The sequence below is a fragment of the Mustela nigripes genome, chromosome 1 (genome assembly GCF_022355385.1).
Source record: "Mustela nigripes isolate SB6536 chromosome 1, MUSNIG.SB6536, whole genome shotgun sequence".
NCBI lineage: Eukaryota > Metazoa > Chordata > Mammalia > Carnivora > Mustelidae > Mustela > Mustela nigripes.
Window position 1 is genome coordinate 236,915,373 of NC_081557.1, and position 18,893 is coordinate 236,934,265.

At 41.9% G+C, this 18,893-nt stretch overlaps 1 protein-coding gene across 13 annotated transcripts in view; it reads left to right on the forward strand.

Moving 5' to 3' along the window:
* The window catches only part of LIMCH1 (LIM and calponin homology domains 1), a 327,804-nt gene that overhangs the window by 145,589 nt on the left and 163,322 nt on the right, over positions 1-18,893 (forward strand). For all 13 annotated transcript variants that reach the window (XM_059383076.1, XM_059383225.1, XM_059383068.1 and 10 more), the window contains exon 3: positions 12,818-12,887. In XM_059383076.1, the coding sequence (XP_059239059.1) occupies positions 12,818-12,887 (70 nt within the window). The remainder of the gene's footprint in view (positions 1-12,817; positions 12,888-18,893) is intronic.

Genomic DNA, 18,893 nt, shown 5'->3' on the forward strand with positions numbered 1-18,893 from the left:
ATAACAAGAGTTTTAAATATGGGCTGCTTGTGTGGTAGAGGAGAAACTGGACTATCTCATTGCCTGTCTGTGGGGTTCCATGCTGGATTAGGCTTTGCTTGTATTTGAGAGGGTTTAGTAGCTCCCTAATTGTATTTCCTTAATAATCCTTTTTTTTTTTTTTTTCTTTTGGTGGTCTCTCCTGGGCTGTCAGGCTGGGTGGGCTAATTTCCCACAATGAAGTTTGCAAAATTCCTGCATCAAGCATGCCATTCTAAATGTTTCCTTCGTAACCCACAGAAGAGGACCTTTTAAATAGCCCACCAAGGACCCAGTTTAGAAATGATTTATTTTTAAAGTTAACTATGCAGAAAGCAACTTCCCTCTTATATTAAGGAGAAGAAAGAATGAACGACAAGACAAATAGAATGGCTGAGTGATTAGCTCTAGCTCTGCTTTTCCTTACCCTACTATAGACTTCGCTGTGAGGCTAACATTCCCACATGCCGGGTGCCCTTCCCACAGAACAGGACGTGATTCAAGTTCCTTTGCCTGGAACCCAGTGTCCCTCACTGTCTGGGTGCAGTGTTTCTGTTTGGCTTATCTTTACCATCCTTTGCACTGGCCACAGAGAATGATTTTTGTATTTAACAATCTTCTTTGTGCTTCCCTGCCCCTGTGACTTTGGTGCATGCCATTCCAGCCACCGTGGGGCCCACTTCCTATCCATTTTCGTCTCCCTAAATCCCAAACCCATACATTGGGTACCATTTCCTCCACTAAAATATGACCCTCATGACAGCCTGAGTTCAGGCTTCCCTACTCCTCTTAGCACCCACAGGGCTGACAACCATATGTCCCGGCATGGAGACGACAGCCCTGGTTTCAGGTGCACTCTCTCTTGTTTCTGATTTGAAAAGTATATTTTGACTGTGCTGAGAGCAAGTCATTTGTTTCACACAGGGCACTACTCATGAGATTGTATGTTTTAACTTTCTATTTTTGGGTTCTTGGTGTAGTGACTGTGACTCACCCATCTTTCTCTGCCTAATGATGCTTGCATGTGGCAGGAATGTCATATAGCATTTTGGCGAAAAAACATGGGAAGAAGGAGGAGTAATCTAAAAATCATGTTGGCAGTGTTTTCCTGGGTATGATATCAAAAGTACAAATGATAAGAGAAAAAAATAGATAAATGGGACTACGTCAAAGTTAAAAGCTTTTGTCCTGCAAATAATACCACCTCCCAACCCACAGAATGGGAGAAAATATGATGATACTTGCAAATCATATGTCCGAGAAGGGACTTGTGTCTAGAATATATAAAGAACTCAATAATCAAAGAATAAATAATCTAATAAAAAATGGGCAAAGATATCTACACAGGTATTTCTCTAAAAAAGATATAAAAATGGATAATACACACATGGAAAGATGTTCAGCATCATTAATCTTTAGAAAAATGCAAATCAAAATGACCAGATAGCTCTGCACACCCACTGGAATGGCAAATTGAAAAAAGAAGGCAAAAAACCCGGTATGGATGTGGAGGACCTGGAAACTTCGCATACTGCTGGTGGGAATGTGAAATGGGACATTCACTGTGCTAAAGAATTTGATAGTTCCTCAGAAGGTTAGACATTGAGTTATCATAAGACCCAGCAGTTACACTTCTAGGTACATATCCAAGAGAAAGGAAAATGTGTATCTGGACAAAAACGTATGCACAAATGTTTGTGACAACATCATTCATAATAGCCAAATTTTGGAAACAACCCAAATGCCCATCAACTGATGAAAGGATATGGTGTAGCCATAGAATGCGATATTATTTGGCCATAAAAAGGAATTGTACCAGTTCATATGCATGTTACAACGTGGATGAACCAACCAAGCCATTATGCTAAATGAAAGAAACCAGTCGCAAAAGATCACATTTTCTATGGTCCTGTTGACTGGAAATGCACAGAATAGGCAAATCTATAGGGACAGAAAGTACATTAGTGGTTGCCTAGGGCTGGGGGTTGTGTGTGAGTGGGATGGGGGGTTAAAGCTAATAGTATGGGGCTTCTTTCAGGTGGAAGGAAAGTTAAAATTAGTTGGTGGAGCTGGTTGCCTGATCCTGTGAATGTACAAAAAAATTGGATTCTATACTTTCAGTGAGTGAGTTGTATCTCAAGCTATTAACACACACACACACATACATACACAGTACATGCTTGTGTACATGCTCAAAATGCAATTTAGAAGTTTTGCTTCTAGATGGTTCCAGTGCTTTCTAGAGGACTCATTCCAAATGTCATTTAGTGCATTTCTAGATGTATTAATATCATATTGTAATGTGCTGCTAATATTTTAGAACTTTACTGAAGATAATGCCCTGTCAATTGATTATGTTAATGTTCTGTCTACTTCCAAAAAGATGTAAAGAAAACTTCAAAATGAAAATAAAAAATCATATTAATTATTCACATTAATTAACATCAGCATCGTGACCTTAGACATAGAAAGGTCATAGAAATGAGGAAACTCTGTTGCTAAAATACTGCATAGTTTTTCTTCGCTTAAAGCTCCTTTTCTATAACATGAAAAGGCTTTGCTTGTAGTCTGATTCCCCAGCCATTGCCTCTGACTTCCAGAACACGTTCTCCATTCCTCTGAAGAAGACTGCATTTTATATTTCTGTTGCACCCACAGCAAAGTAAAATGTGGGTTGCCTGAGGGGAAGTGAACGCGGTCCCCTCCCCCTGCACCCTTCCCATGGTGTGTCCTGTGGTACATCAAAAAGAAGAACCCAGAGACTTTACTGTTTCCTTTGGGGCCTACCAGCTCCCACTATCCTTTAAAGAGGAACAGGGTGACTCCTGTCACTTTCCTCCCAACCCACAGACCAACAGCAAATGAATCAAGTAGTGGTGATTGGTGGGAATGAACTACAAGCCTGTCAGATGTACAGTAGGATTGCTGGAACCCACCTCTGGTCTTGGTGCTGAAAAACTGGTTCAGATGTGATTAACAACAACAAGAAACATTGCAAATTATCCATGTCCCTGAAGTCCATTGTAGTTTCAAAACTGGTATTTTGGGTTTCCCAGTACTTTGCTACTGTTGCTCGTTTCATTATCACGTCACTCAGCAAACACAGATTGAAGCCCTCCCAACGACCAGCCCTCACAGTAGAGATGGGGCTGCAGAGGGAAATAACCCTTTGCCTGATGGGAAGATTGGACAATTTCTGTGATGTGTGATAGGAAAGGAAGCCAAAGAGTGTTGGGATCCAGAGGTGGGAGACATAATCTCTACCTAGGAAATGGTTGAAGGAGAGATAACATTTAAGCTGTATCTTCAAGGATGAGTATGAGTTTGCCAGGCCACAAAGAGTTGGGGGGAGGCTTGTGATGATGGCACGTCAGACAGAGGGAAGAGCAAGCACTTGAAATGCTCAGCAGCTGAAGGGGCTTTGAATACTGAGGGGAGAAATTGTTGCCAGAGACTAGGACAAGTTCAAGATGGGACAGACTGGAGATGAAGGGGAGGTATCAGGTCAATTTTCAGAAGACCTGGGATAGCATGTTAAGGAGTTCCAGGAACATCCAGCAAGGAATAGGCAGCCAATATGGTCTCTGCACAAAGGAGCAGAGGGGTTGTGTTTGTTTTTTAGGAAATTACAGCTGCTAACAGTGGCGACGTTGATGACTCTCTGCTGTGCACCAAACACAAATATTTGAATTTGTGTTCCCAAGAAGCAGAGATGTTTCCTACACTTGTCTTGCTGTGTCCATCCTTAGTTTACAACTGCAACGTATGGCCCGTGTTCCCAAAGTTCTCTTCCAAGTCACCATTTAGAACCTGGGAGTTTCCCTATAGAACTAGTATTCTTCATAGTCTTCTGTAACCCATACCACGATTGAAGTCGTGACAGTCCCACTGGAGAACCCAGCCCCTGAGATTGTCTGGCCTTAGCGCAGCCCCTGGTGTGTGGGGTAAGAACTTGATAACGGTATGTGGAATGAATAGGAAATTGATTCAGAATTCTAACTAGTCATATTAGGAGCTGACTTCCGCTTTCTTGGACGGTAAAGGGCATCTTCAGCTCTTGGCTTTTCCACAAAACTCTTGGGATGGCACGACGGGTGGGGAGACAGGAGCAAGAGTTAAAGGATGTCCTGAACTTGGCAGAGAAACAGGGCCAGAGGCAGCTGTGGGCACAGCTACAATATAGTTGGGCTTGTCCCTGGAGCTTCTTACTGCCTTTCATTTGTCGGCATCCTCCCCTCCTTCCTCCCCATCCCCGGCTCTGGAGACTATGCCCATGTAGTCCTGCCCTCCAAAGGGACTAACATTAGCTCATTCCTTCCCTTCTATCCTTTCATGTCTCCCAACTCCCAGCCTCCCTTTGACCAGAGGCAGGATGCTTGGGAGGAGAGGTGAGCAATGATGGACATATCAAATTTCCACCTATGCAGAGGGCTGGGGTCAAAACCTGCTTGGAGATGGTAATAGCAACTGCCATTTATCGAGTGTCAACTATACACAAGGCCTGTGCCAAGTATATTACACGTATTATTTCACACTCTCAGGCCATGGCTAATAGGTACTATTGTCCCCATTTTACAGAGGAGCAAGTTGAGGCTCATAGATGCTGAATACTTAAATAGCTTGCCTAGTGAGTTGCAGAGTTGGGATTTGAGCCCATGTCCTTTTTTTTTTTAAATCAATTTCTTTCCTTTTTTAAAAGATTTTATTTATTTGACAGAAGCCCAGTGAGAGAGGGAACATAAGCAGGGGGAGTGGGAGAGGGAAAAGCAGGCTTCCTGCTGAGGAGGGAGCCCAATAGGGGACTTGATCCCAGAACCCCAGGATCATGCCCTGAACCAAAGGCAGACACTTAACGACTGAGCCTCCCAGGTGCCCCTTGAGCCCAGGTCTTTTTTGTCTCCAGAGGTTACTGTTCCTCTTGGAATTTTGAGTGCCAATCCCATAACTCTTGGTTCTGAGCCCTTCCTTCTGAAGAAGTGTGGAGATCGAGGGCTGGCTGTTTATCCTACTCAAATTCTGGCTCTGGAAGCTTTCAGAGAAAAATCACAGCAATTTCACATTCCCGGTTTTCTTTCCACCCTCCTGACAGTAAACCTAGCAATACCGCGTTTTCATTATGCAAAAGAAATACTAATTACTATCATTTATCCATAATTACTACATAGCACACTCATGATTACATATATCATTGCCTGTGTCAGGGTAACTTTTGTCTCCATTTTTATTTGGTTACACTAAATTCTGTTCATGTAGTGCCAGCCTTCACAGTTCATTGATCATAAATGTCATCTTAAACTTAGACCTGATAAAATCAGGGAGGATCTTGAGTTGGGGGAAAACAGTGTCAGGGGCAAGGAGCTCCATTACAAGGTGAAGGCATTTGGAGGGACATCCTGTGGGCACTTGGAAACCCAGAAATCACTGAGAGAGGGAAGCAGCTCGGCCAAGGCCACAATTTAAAAGGGGGGCGGGTGAGTCTGGGGGTGGTGGGCAGATTGATTTAGGTGGCCAAGACTGGTAGCTGGAGATAATTTATTGAAGTGCAGAAAGCAGACCATCACAGGAAAGCCCTTTTCCCAGATTTAAGAAACTCGAGTTTATAATCCTAACTACCACTTGCAAACTCTGACTTCAGATGTGTGCCTGGTGGCAGTTTTCTTATCTAGATTGATTTATTGGTTTTCAGTCTCTTCTAGTCCCCCAAACCCCATAATTTCCAAACAGCAGAAGGGCCATGCAAAGGTTGGGCTGTGAGAGAGGCTGAAAATGAATCAAAAGGAATCCAAGATACTCAGATTATTCAGGAGGTTCTCTTCCATGCCTACAGAGTAGTTCATTAGGGTTAGTGTTTTAGCATCGAGAACAAGAGTGATATGGAAGAAGAGTTTTTCCCTAGCAGATGCGGGAAAGTAAAAATGGGTCTGTTTGCCTGCAGTGCCTCCAAGTTTAGCTAGTCCCTTCCAGCTGCCCTCCCAGTGAGCCCCAGGGGAAAGGGTGTGTCCAGGTGTGCGATTTTGCATTTTAGGACAGGATTTTCTTGGGTGCAGTTTGGGCAAAGTGGGGTCCCGCTTTACTGGAAGAGGATCTTCTGGAGGTCTATGATAGTTAAGGTAATGCTGGGTGCCTTAATCTCAGTGATGGAAATGTACTCAATGGAAATGTACTTCTCACTCTTATGTAGCTCAGTTTTGACAGCAGGAAAGAGTGGAGGTGACTTTGCTTCAGGCAGTGGTTCAAGGATCTGAGATGATAGAGACTCTATCCTTAACACATGTCTTCTCTCTCTGGTCTTTCTTCATGTGAACATCTAACCCATAAATGGGGAAGAAGAGGGAAAAGGGAGAGTTACTTGGGAGAAGTTTTAGGGTCAGGCCTGGGTGTGAGAATATACTATTCTGCCTACACCCGATTGACCAGAACTCTGTTACAGGGCTACAAAAAATTGCAAAGAGGGTGGAAAATGTAGCCCGGGTGGAAATGTGTGCTTAGGAGGGAGAGGAGATGGATTTGGTCGGTGATCTCTGTCACAGGAGCTGTATCAGAATAATTCATAGTCAGTCCCAACTTCTTGGAATTCCAAGACAAAGGCCTTGTAAAGCTCTTATGATCTCTTCTTTGAGTATGTTCAAGGCAGGTGGCATAAATGTTCTGGATAATCCACATTCTATATAATGCATAGCAGCAACCCTCAAAGATTTGGTGGATGTTAATGATGGCAGTTTTCATTCCATCACCGTTTCGTTTATATAAATTCTTGTTTGGTTCAGGTTTCACTTTCCCCTACATTTTAGTCCATTTTTCTTGACCCCAGAGGGCTTACTAACGTTCGTCCTTTTGCTGAGGCAACTCTATAAAGAAATCTCTAAAAATGACATCTGTAACAGATTTATGATCAGGGTTAAATTGATCTCATGCTTTGGTTCAAAAACAGTTGCCATGTTAGATTAAATGAAAGTGCATATACCTTCATTCAGGGTACATGGTCGAAAAAACCCAGAAAGTGATCAAGGAAACCACGTAGAAAAATACTATGGAACCAAATTAGAAGGGACACAGAGTAGGTAATTTTGTGATCATAGCTGCCTATCGCAGCTGTACAAACCAAGGTAATGAGGCGGTGATGTAATCTCTTGTAAAGAATAAACTGATTTCCCATGAGATTAAACATGAACTTCCCAACCCTGTGTGCAAGGTCCAGATATCTCCTCTGGTCTCCCCTAAACCCTAGGATCATTATGAGATTTGAATTCATGAATTGAACGACTTGTAGAGTAAGCTGAACTTTACAATCCTTTTAAAATTTTGCCTTTAATGTTTATGTCACAGTTCAATGGCAGACTTCTCATTGGTTTAGTTCCTGATGTCTGGATGGTCTTGTAATGTGACCTTTGTACCTGTATTCTCGGTGTTGGGACCCTTGCAGAACTATTATCTTAGTGGCTGGAAGAATCAGAATGAACCATCCCAGAATAGAGAAACTCTCCATCACAGAATAGATATTTGAGATTTTTCTTTTTAGTCACAGATAGAGACAGATTTCTTCATTTCTGGTTTATGACCATTAAACAATGGTTGAGAGGTTCCCAACGGTTGGATATTAAGTATTAACAGAGAGTTCATGAATGCAGCCTGTGGTCTAATCAGAGCATCAGTCCCATTCCCTAGCTGTCTCAATAATTGTTTATTTAAGGAATCAAATCTTTAATCTTTTAAGAACTGTATTCAATAGAACTCGTACCGCGCATGTCTTTAATTCAATTTCTCAGAAACTCAGGATGGCGCGTGCACTACGTGGTGTGACAATGAACCACAGATGTGCACAGTTCGTGTCTTCCTGTGGGTTTTAAATCTGTTAGTGAGCATTCGCCATGAGGGAGCAACCTGGGGTCTATCGTGTCTTCCTTTGTGTCCCTGTCCCCAGCTTCAGGCCAGCACGTCATGCTCCATAAATATTTGTTGAGTATGTGAAGGAACATATGGAATAGCCTTCCTTGATACAGGTCACGGTGTGTTTCATATTTAGAATATGAGTTTAGTAGACACCATTTAATTTCTGTCATATAAGAAGCACATGTATTTGTGCTTGCCTTTAATGTCATTAACTTTTTCCTAATTGAGGATTATCCCAGATCATGACTTGTCTTCCTGTTTCTAGTCATTTCTTATCACACGTAGATTTAGGCAAGCTATACACATTTGCTGACTTGATTCATTCATGTGAGATTTTTGTCCAAGGTGGCCAGAAAAAGAAAATAAGAAATACTTACCTTCATCTTCGCCAGCTAGCTAATGGAAAACTTGAAACTAAAATGACCTGAACTGGGGTACCTGGGTGACTCAGTGGGTTAAAGCCTCTGCCTTCGGCTCAGGTCATGATCCCAGTGTGGGTCCTGGGATTGAGCCCCACATTGGGAATCTCTGCTCAGCAGGGAGCCTGCTTCCCCCCATCCCTTCTGCCTGCCTCTCTTCCTACTTGTGATTTCTGTCTGTCAAATAAATAAATAAATAAATAAATAAAATCAATCTTTAAAAAAATTTAAAAATAAAAATAAAATGACCTGAACTTACTTAGCAAAAAAGGGTGTGCGTAGAGGACCACATGGGTATGAGTAGATAAATTTCCATTTACCAAACGCTTACAATGCACATTGTCCCATTGGCTCTTCACCACAGTCCTGGATGGAAGGTGAGGTTTTCAAAATCCCCATTAAGGGAAAACTGACACTCTGCTCAAGAGACTTGTAAGTGGCCTGTGGCTAATGAGTGTAGAGTTTAGCTCTTAAAACCTAGATTACTTATTCCAAATTTACTACACCTTCCTCTTCATTAAATGTAAAAGGTTTGTTCTTTGTGTATGTGTGAGTGTCGAGTTGTACTTTGATGCACATACTGAAGCAGGACTTTCTAAAACACAGAGTTTCCATATAAAATGACTGGCCTAAGACATGAAGGCTGTCTTGGCTGTGGTGCGAAGCAGCTGTGCATGTCTCTGAGGGAGGTCTTCCCATCTGTCTGGGACTGTCTTTTCTTCTATAAAAATGGTGGAATGAATACGTGACCTGTCTCTACAGGACAGGATAGTTGGACACAGTAGATCTCAGAGGGTTCATGAATATAAATATAATCATTGCTTTTTTTTTTTTAAGATTTTATTTATTTATTTGACAGAGATCACAAGGAGGCAGAGAGGCAGGCAGAGAGAGAGGGAAGCAGGCTCCCTGCTGAGCAGAGAATTTCATGTGGGGCTCGATCCCAGGACCCTGAGATCATGACCTAAGCTGAAGGCAGAGGCTTTAACCCACTGAGCCACCCTGGCGCCCCATAATCATCGCTTTAAAGCCTGTCGTCAAGAGCTATTTATTGAAAATATTTATATTTAATTTACATAGGTAGGCGATAGGGGTTGTTAGTAAAATTGCAGGTGAATATCCTTGACTGTTACCCATCGCTGTATTTTTTGAACTTCTCATCTGTCTCCTAATGTGTGCAAGAAACCTCCTCAGTTTAATGCAAAATACAAGACAGGCAGGTGTTGGGCACTCCTGCAATGTCAATTCTGTGTAATCTTTTATTGTTGTGTACTGTAAACTGCGTAACCAGACTAGAGCAATGTTTATACAAAAAAACAAAAAACAAAAAACAAACCCCAAAACACAACTGCCTTGATCTTGAAAGCATTCCAATTATTTAAGAGCACTTTGGCTTTTTATTTTTTAATCTGTGGCTAAACATTTGTCAGAGTTTTTCGTTTGTTTGTTTATTTGTTTGTTTTGTGTTTTTTTTTTGTGTGTGTGTATGTGTGTGTGGCTCTTTTGTGGTTAAGGTCCAGCATCTCCTAGTTGTTTTTGAAGAACATCTTGTGACAGGAAAGATTTCTGCCATATAATTTGGGAAAGGACAGCTATAATAAAGTCTATTAAAAAAATCTGAACCTGACTAAAAGAGGAGTTGATGGTGCATTACTACTAAACTTATTAATACAAAGGTGCCTTTTAGAGATTTGCTTATTTATTTGACAGAGATCACAAGTAGGCAGAGAGGCAAGCAGAGAGAGGAAGGGAAGCAGGCTCCCTGCTGAGCAGGGAGCCAGACTTGGGGCTTGATCCCAGGACCCTGAGATCATGACCTGAGCTGAAGGCAGAGGCTTTAACCCACTGAGCCACCCAGGCGCCCCCAAAGATGCCTGTTAAAGGAGGATTTTCAGTTTATAAATTCTTTAATAGGGTATTTGTTATTCTTTCTGCTTTGGCTAATTAGCAACAAAGCTTGAGGATCTGGTAGCAGTGGTATTTTATTTCATTAGAATATTGAAAAGTATTAGAGTAAGTAGTTGATCTAAAATGCAATGAATTGAATGAGTATAAAAAAATGCTTAAGACAAATGTAGAGAAACATTGATAGAGACCTTACTATGCACCAGTCTCCGTGCTAACTCCTTACGTATTTTGTCCCATTTAAGACTCAGGGACCCTTGTGCAATTGGTACTATTGTATTTCTATATTACAGTCAAGGCTGAAGTTAAGGGACTTGCCCTAAGTAATAGTCCCAGGGAATGGCAGAGCTGGGCTTTGGATTCGATCAGTTGGACTCCAGAGCCAGTGCTTTCAGTCCCCTGCCAGCTGCACATCCAGTCTGTGGTAAAAAGGATGTAGGTCCACATGTATCCATAAGGCATATGCTTCAAGGCACATTGTTCTCCCTCCAAGGACTGTCGGTAAGTGGTAAAACAAGGTGGAGAACAGTGTTTACTTATGCTTCATCTGTCCTTTTAAAAAAAATTATATGTATCTCTATATACTTTCTTTGAAAGGTCTTTAAGGTCACCTTCAGGGAATAGTCTGGGACCCTGGGGGACTCGGGTAAGGGTGAGATTTGGGTCTTTTGAATTACTAATACTGTGCACAGATACTGTTTTAAAATCCAGTTAAACATGACACTGTTAAAATCTAGTGAAAAAAGTAACATATCCTAGGTGTTCATATATTTGAAAACTTCACTTTGGAGACACCATATCTATCTGCTTACTTTAAAGCATGAGATACGGAACATTAACGCTGCACACGAGAATGTACTGATCCAGGAAACTTGGATTCTGGGCCTGATTATGCCACTCATCAGCTCTGGAGAAGTTACTCATTCATCATCATCAGGCTTCAATTTTCTAAGCTGTAAGATGAGGAGAGAACAAGCTGTCTTCCGACTTGAAAAACCAGTAATTCCAAAATAAGTCATAAAGAAGCACTTTTTAAAAAACATTAGGTTCCTGCATAAAACGAAGTGGGCTCATGAGAAGAGTGCCATCTTGGCTGTCACTGGGCGAAAAGCACGTGTCTCCTCTGAGCGGTGCCTGTGGGTGGGGGCGTGCTGGAATTGCCGTGAAAGTGACCCAGAACAGACGGACTGATCCTTGATGCGAAACCAGGATCCCGGCTATCGTGAGCAGTGGGCCGATGGTTCTCAGTTCATGAATACAGTGTGTCAAAGTCAAACAGAAGCTGAATTCAAGACTAATTACCAACCTGTTTCAATGACTCTTTTGTTACTGATTTGTAGAGATCTATCAAGCATAGGTTCTTCAAAATTTTCTATCATTCTGGACTCCGTGAATGACAATAGAAGTTGGCAAACTTACTCTGTAAAGAGCCAAATAGTAAAAATTGTATGCGTTGTGGGCCATATGTTCTCTGTCATAGTAACTCAACTCTGCTGTCACAGAAGCAGCAGTAGATAGTACATAAATGAATGGCTATGGCTGGCCTCCAGTAAAACTTTATTTACAAAAACAGGCACTGGGCCATATTTGGCCCATGGTTCCTAGTTTGCTGGACCCCGAGTTGTGATAAATGCCTCCCTTAGTTGTCTCTTTGCACTGCAATCCTGAGATAAGTTACCCGATGGCCTCCCCTCTCTAATTCCTGAATGTGGGAATAAACACTTCCTTTTTGCAGCTCCCTGCCTTCCATTATTCCTTTCTGAATAACTTAGTTCGCAAATGCAACATTCCACTACATCACCCTGATGCCAGCCCTTTTTTCCTTTTACAGATGGCTTTCCTTGTTTCTTTTTGCTCGGAACTAGTTCCTCAAGACAGGGAGTTAGAGTTTTGTTTTTGGGTTTTTTTTTTTTTTTTTTTAACATTCCTTTGCTTATATTACCATTTTTACGTGATTTCAACCTTGACCCCCAAGATGTTTTGCTCACATATCTTCTGTACCCAGGGAATTGTGGTAAGCCTTATTTAGAGTCTTTAAGCCATGATTGGTTAACTTCTCACTAACCATTCTCTTCCCTTTCTTCAGTGAAGATCGCCCACATTTAACAAGCCACTCTCAATGAGCCAAAGGGGTCTGGAGGTGGAATTAGTCTTGGCAAATTATTTGCAAAGACAGATGTTGGTCTCTGAACTTAATGCATTCCTGGAGAGACCCCTGCCTTGGCCAGGAGAATTGGGAACAGGCCTTGTCTGTGGTAATAATAGCTGGCTCCAGTCCTAGACAGTTCCTTCCCGACCTCCATCCCGTTCATATCCGTGTCCTATCCCTTGGTGCACCTTCCCGTCTGCATCCCTTCTTTCCCAGCATTCCTCAGTTCTAAAACTTCACCTGCTATGGACAAACTTGATGCTGGCAAAGCTCTCCACTTGTATGCATGAAGGCTCATCGATTACTGCGATTTACTACACACTTTAAATTCACTGCTTTTCCTATTCAGCAATTTAGCCGTGGCCCCGGATAAAGGTGATTTGTGTGATCCGTCTTGCTTTATGCCTCACTTGACATTCTGCCTTTTTCATGACAGGTTGCTGAATGCTATAAAGCCAGGACTTGTTAAAAAGATCAATAGATTGCCTACCCCCATTGCGGGATTGGTGAGTATCCAGAATTGAGATTTATTTTCCAATATTCCTTAGCTCTAACCTAAGGGTCATGACAATGCCATTTATTACAGTTCTCTCCTGCAATATATGTTACACTTGAATGAGGATACATTGAATCCATTAAACTGAGAGGTCACTTAAAAATGAAAGATCGCAGTTATGCCTAAATGGCAACTTAATCTTTGTTTGTATCCTTCCCATGAGTGATAAGGACCATCATTCTTAAAGAGGTGAATTTGTTTTGGGGCGAGAGGCTGATAATTAGGTTGACCCCAGGGGGAAGAATGTGATTGTAATTATGGTTTTCTCATTTCATTTTTTACTGCATTCCCCTGGAAGGAAAGGGAGGGGGGGGAGGTAGAGAAAGAGAATTTCATGATTTACAAGCAGGACTTCCATCATAAATTGCTGGTTTTGGCCTTAAAATCTACCTGTGTTTAAATACCACATTTGGAGACCAAATCTCTTCTAAAGACATAATGGGTGCTCAGGTGATCCTTAGGTCATCGGGAGACTTGTCTCAGAAAAGCCCTTGCCCTCCTGAACCTATCCGTTTAGACAGACAAAACGCGTGGGGTCACATGTGGTCAGAAGCTGAAGTTTTTAATGCATTGATATATAATTCCTGGCGACTCATGTTAATTATTTAGTTGATGTTGCCTTTTTGGTGAAAAGGGGGAAAGTGGAAGATCAAGAAGACAAATATAGCTTAGTTCCGGAAGGACCGTGCACACATACACGTGTGCACAAAATGCTAAGGATGTATGTGGCCCAGTAAGGACTCACTGACTGTTTCCAGTGTGACCGTCTTCTCTGCATGTGGTTTGGCAGAAAACAATTAGAAAAATGTCAAGAATTTAGGCAGGCTCCTACACAGACCTTACTGAGGGTTGTCAGAAAGTTTCTTTGCCATATCAGGATGACTAATTAAAATTAGAGGTACCTCCTTTCCCCCGCAAAAAGAGATTGTGTTTGTGAACCATAAGGGTTTTGGTAATAAGGTTTGTGGTTTCAGCAAGTTGAACGAAGTGGATTTTTTTTTTTTTTAATCATAAGAATTGATATTTCTGTGAATGCATTTTATTTCCCATACTGGTCAGTAGGTAAGCTGGTAATTACTCTTTAAAAAATCTTTCTAGTGTCATTTGTTGGAATCATGTAGCCAGGTAAGTTAACAGATGGATAGACAGTAGACAAATCTGGAAGAAATGGATTTGAATATTTTATAAAATAATCTCTGTATCTGTATTATGTATTACATATAGTAATGTGTGTATATATTATTTTAGAATTTTTATGAAGTCCATTTCTTCCAAATGTTGAGGTCACAGTCTTAATAATGCTGACAAATATCTGTTTGGCCTCAAGCCTGTGGCATTTCCTGACCTTGGAACTCTGGGATTTTATGTTATAGGAATAAAATGCACAGCATGAAGTCAAGGGAGTAAAATCCATAAATAATTCTATAATAAATCATAAATAATTCTAGCAAAATTACAGGTTTAGGACATGTGCGTTGATCTTTATAGCATTTCTTATCATGGATCAAATGTTAACTCTTCACATATTGCCTCCACTTTAAAGCAGGCAGGAATTTGATTAAAGAAAACAAGGGGCTCTGGTTGTTTTCCTCCCACTGCTGTCCTTGACTTTTATTTCTCCTCTTCTTTCCATTTGAGTTTCCTTTCCGCTTTGTCCTTTCCATCATTTTTCCTCTTTCTTGCCCTTTTCTGAATAACACTTCCTCACTTATCTTCATTCTTTATCACCTATATCTTTTTTTTTTTTTTTTTTTTTACCAGTTTGTTATTGTGGTTGTTTGTAATAAGAAATATATTTGGTCTTTGTCCATGTCTAGCACAGAGCTCCTAAAACCCTTGGAATTTCTTAAGCAGTAAGAGCCACAGGGACATCTTTGTAGTACTATTTGGTCTTTTGTCATTGGTTCTTGAAATAACGCTAGTCCTATAAAGTTTGAAGGAGTGTCTTGTAATTCACAACCTTTGAACCACACCTGACTTTATGTTAATGAGGTAGGTGACTTCTGGAAAGCCCCAAGGTGGGGGGGTGGAGGATGGTTGCCCGGGGAACCCAACCAGGTGATTGGAGGGTTGGAACTTTCAGCCCCAGCCCCAAACCTCAGTGAAGGGAGAAGGCTGGAAGTTGAGTGCAGATGCCAGTGGCCAGTGGAGCCTCCATAAAAAACCAAAAGGGCGGGGTCTGGAGAGCTTCCTGGTTGGTGAACCCAGGGAGATTTGGGGAGAGTGGCAGGCCCAGAAAGTGTGGAAGTTCTCTGCCCTTTCCCACATGTCTTGCCCTGTCACGTACTTTTCCATGTGGCTATTCATCTGTATCCTTTATAATATCCTTTATAGTAAACTGGTAAATATCAGTCCATGTTTTTCTGAGTTCTGTGAGCCATTCTAGCAAATTAACCAAGCCCAAGGAGGGGGTCATGGAAACCTCAGATTTATAGCCCATTGGTCAGAAACACAGGAGACAACTTGGCTTTGGGATTGTTACGGGAAGTGGGGAGGGGAGCAAGTCTCACAGGACTGAGCCCTTAATCTGTGGGATCTGACACGATCTCCAGGTACAGTGTCAGAATTGAGTTAATTGCATGATGGTGTTGGAAACACACACAGCAGAGTTATCCTTAGTCTTCCTGAAAATACTTATCTAAATGTAATTAATTGCAACCCATTCATTAATGATTCCTGATACTACAAATCTGGTCAGATGTGTTTCCTCGCCTACAATTACCTTCAAAACAGCATTGCCAAAAATTCGTACAGTAGTTGGGTTCCTGGCAAGAAACAAAACTGCCACCCTCCTCTCCTCCATCCCCCCATTCTGTTAATGTTCTTCTAGGTTCTTTCTGAAGAAGACAACAGATCTGTTGTCTCATTTCTTTCTGTATGCATGTTCTTGTCTGTCTCCATGATTCCCACTTTTCATAGCACTGACCCAAATCATCATTGCTCACCACATTTTTTTCTCCTGAACTCTGGACCTCTTGTTCGGTTTACTGGACAGCTCCATCTCAATGTCCTACCAGCACCACAAAGTAACATACTCAAATTAGAATTAAATGACCACTCCCACCCACTGATTTCCCAGTGCCAATAAAGGCATCACAGACCTATAGTTGCCCAAGTTCAGTTCTCAGAGAATCTGGCAGCTTTCCCCCATCTGTCTGCTTGTCTGCATCTCCTTGGCCCCTGAACAAGGCCTAGAGTAGGCCTGCTCTCTTGCCTGGATTATTATAGTCAACCCACAGTTCCTCAAACATTATTTATTCTCATGTACAGTGCCTTTGCTCATGATACCTCATGTGAATATAATGCTTTCCCCCTGGATTCTCAACACAATCCAATTTATTTATCAAGACCCAGTGAAAAACCACTTCCTTTGGGAAGCCTTTAATGTTTATGGTGCATATGACCTTTTATCATAGAATAACAGCATTTCTTAGTTTAGGAAAAATGGAATATATTAGAGAGATAAAAGATAACTTTTGAAATATGCTTTGGGGAGTAAGATTTTGAAAAACTGTTGCTAGCAATTTGAAATAGAAGGTATGTAAATGGTTTAATATTTATGTTAAGACATTGTAGCTTTAAACAGTTAATTGGCCATGATCAAAGTTACCAATATGTATGGTGGGTACAAACAACAAAAGGTGTCCTGGTATTGCACTAAGAAGTCACAGCATCACCTTGATAGAATGTCTGCCAAAATATTTGGCCTGAATCCAACTCTGAGGGAATAATCAGAAAAGTCCAGTATGAGAGGACATACCATGGAGACACCTTCCCTCCCCAAAAGGCTAGAAGTGTGGTTACAGATGAAAGGTGACTAAGGTGATATGCCAAAAGACACGTGATCCTTGATTTAGAAGGAGCACCTGTGAAAGACATTTTTGGGACAACTGGAGGAATTTGATGTAGATCGAATATTAGATAATAGTATTTTCTCAGTCTTGAATTTCCTGCATCTGAGAACTATATTGTCAAAGACTGTTCAGCAAATAGAATTCTGTGTCTGCAGTGTATAATTTTATATACACAAACACTGGAGAGAGTGAGAGAGAGAGAGACCGAAAGGAAGGAAGAGAGGGAGGAAAATGTGGCAAAATGTTGGCTCTAGAGAAAGGGTCTACAGTTTTCATGGTACTGTTCTTGCAACTTTTCTGTAGGCTTAAAAATTTGCAATATAAAGAGTTGGAAATTAAAAGACATTACTTCTCTTTTCTTGAGGGGCTGGGGTGGGCAACCTTGAGTAAGCAGTAGATTTGACCATCTTGGGTCAGCAGAGATGAAGTCTTAATTTATTTGACAGAGAGAGAGAAAGAGAGAGAGGGAAGCAGGCTCCCTGCTGAGCAGAGAGCCTTATGCGGGGCTCAATCCAAGGACCCTGAGATCAGGACCTGAGCCGAAGGCAGTGGCTTAACCCACTGAGCCACCCAGGCGCCCCTGAGATGGCAGACTTTTATGTGAGCACATTTTTCACATGACATTTTCTTCCTCTTTTATTTGTGACAGTCAGGAAAGAGCAGACAGCTGCTCAGGTGCTACCCACAGACCTCTAGTCTGGTTTGAACTCTTGTCAGGCGGTTGACAGGTCCTTGACCATCTAGCGATCAAGAAGTCCTCAGTAGCAGGGGCCACGGAAACCTAAGAAGTGTGGCCAGGAGGGTTTTCATGCCTGGAACCCATGCCTGTGTGTCTTAATGGCCTGGTGCTGAGAAGAATCCATTAAGATGGCCCAGCTGCTTGACTTGAAGATAAATAGAAAAGTGTGTTTTCACAGAGCAACCCCAAATTATAAACACGTGTAGATTTACAAAGGCATGAATAGGTGTAGTTCAGCCCCTGAGTTGATCTGTGGTTGCAAAGAATTCAGGGGTGAAGGTGTTAAAACAAAGTAGTTGAAAATGATTTCCTGGCAAGGATGCAAAGACCCTGGATCCGGGTCTGGGTTTCTTCTGTAAGGATTGCTGACATACGCAGCCGCGTGGTGACTGCCTGCAGATGCTCGCATTCTTTTTTAGGTGTTGGTGATACAGTGAGCTGTTGCCAGAGACAAAGACCTCAGATTTAGGTCTTGGCATACCAAAGACGTTGAAAAATGCTGCCCTTTAATCTGCCAGTGTGTCAGGATTGCACAATCAAGCCACATCCTAAAATGTAATTTAATGGTCATTAGAGAGTGTGCGAAATTCTCTTTCATCCCAGAAACAGACTCTGTGGAAGAGACACAAATGTATGAAATCCTTGCTAACAATAGGAACTTAGGGATGAAGCTTTCTCTTGCACAGATTTTAATTGTAACGGCCATTGTGTGTGTGTGAGTGTGTGTGCGCGCGCACACGTGCGCATGTATGAAGTGTAATGGGGAAGAGATGATATTTGGGGATTCTGTCCTCGGAAGCGGAACCTTTGCAGAGCTATCATGAAATATTTGCCTGATCTTGCCTGTGAATCCATGAGGATGAAAGCGATTTGTGAAAAAGGGAATTTTACAGGCGCACCTGGATGGCTCAGTGGCTTAAAGCCTCTGCCTTCGGCTCAGGTCATGATCCCAGGGTCCTGGGATCGAGCCCCGCATCGGGCTCTCTGCTCAGCGGGGAGTCTGCTTCCTCCTCTCTCTCTCTGCCTACTTGTGATCTGTCAAAGAAAGAAATAAATTTTTAAAAATCTTTTTTAAAAGCAGAATTTTACAGCTGGAGGGGCATCTTAGAGATATTTGGGTTACAGATGAGGACATGTGGGTCTATAAAGGGGAACTCTGCCCAAGATCACACAAAGAGTAAATGCCGAGATGGGTCCAGAGCCCAGGTCACCCTCCTTTTTGGTTGTCTTTCTCATAAATGCTTCCAGTTGAAAATGGGATACATGTAAATGACAGATATTTCCCCTCTGTGGAAAAGAAGGGAAAGCAAAGACTTGCTTTTTTAGTTCATCTCTCTCCTGCCCCCGCCATCTTTTGGCCACT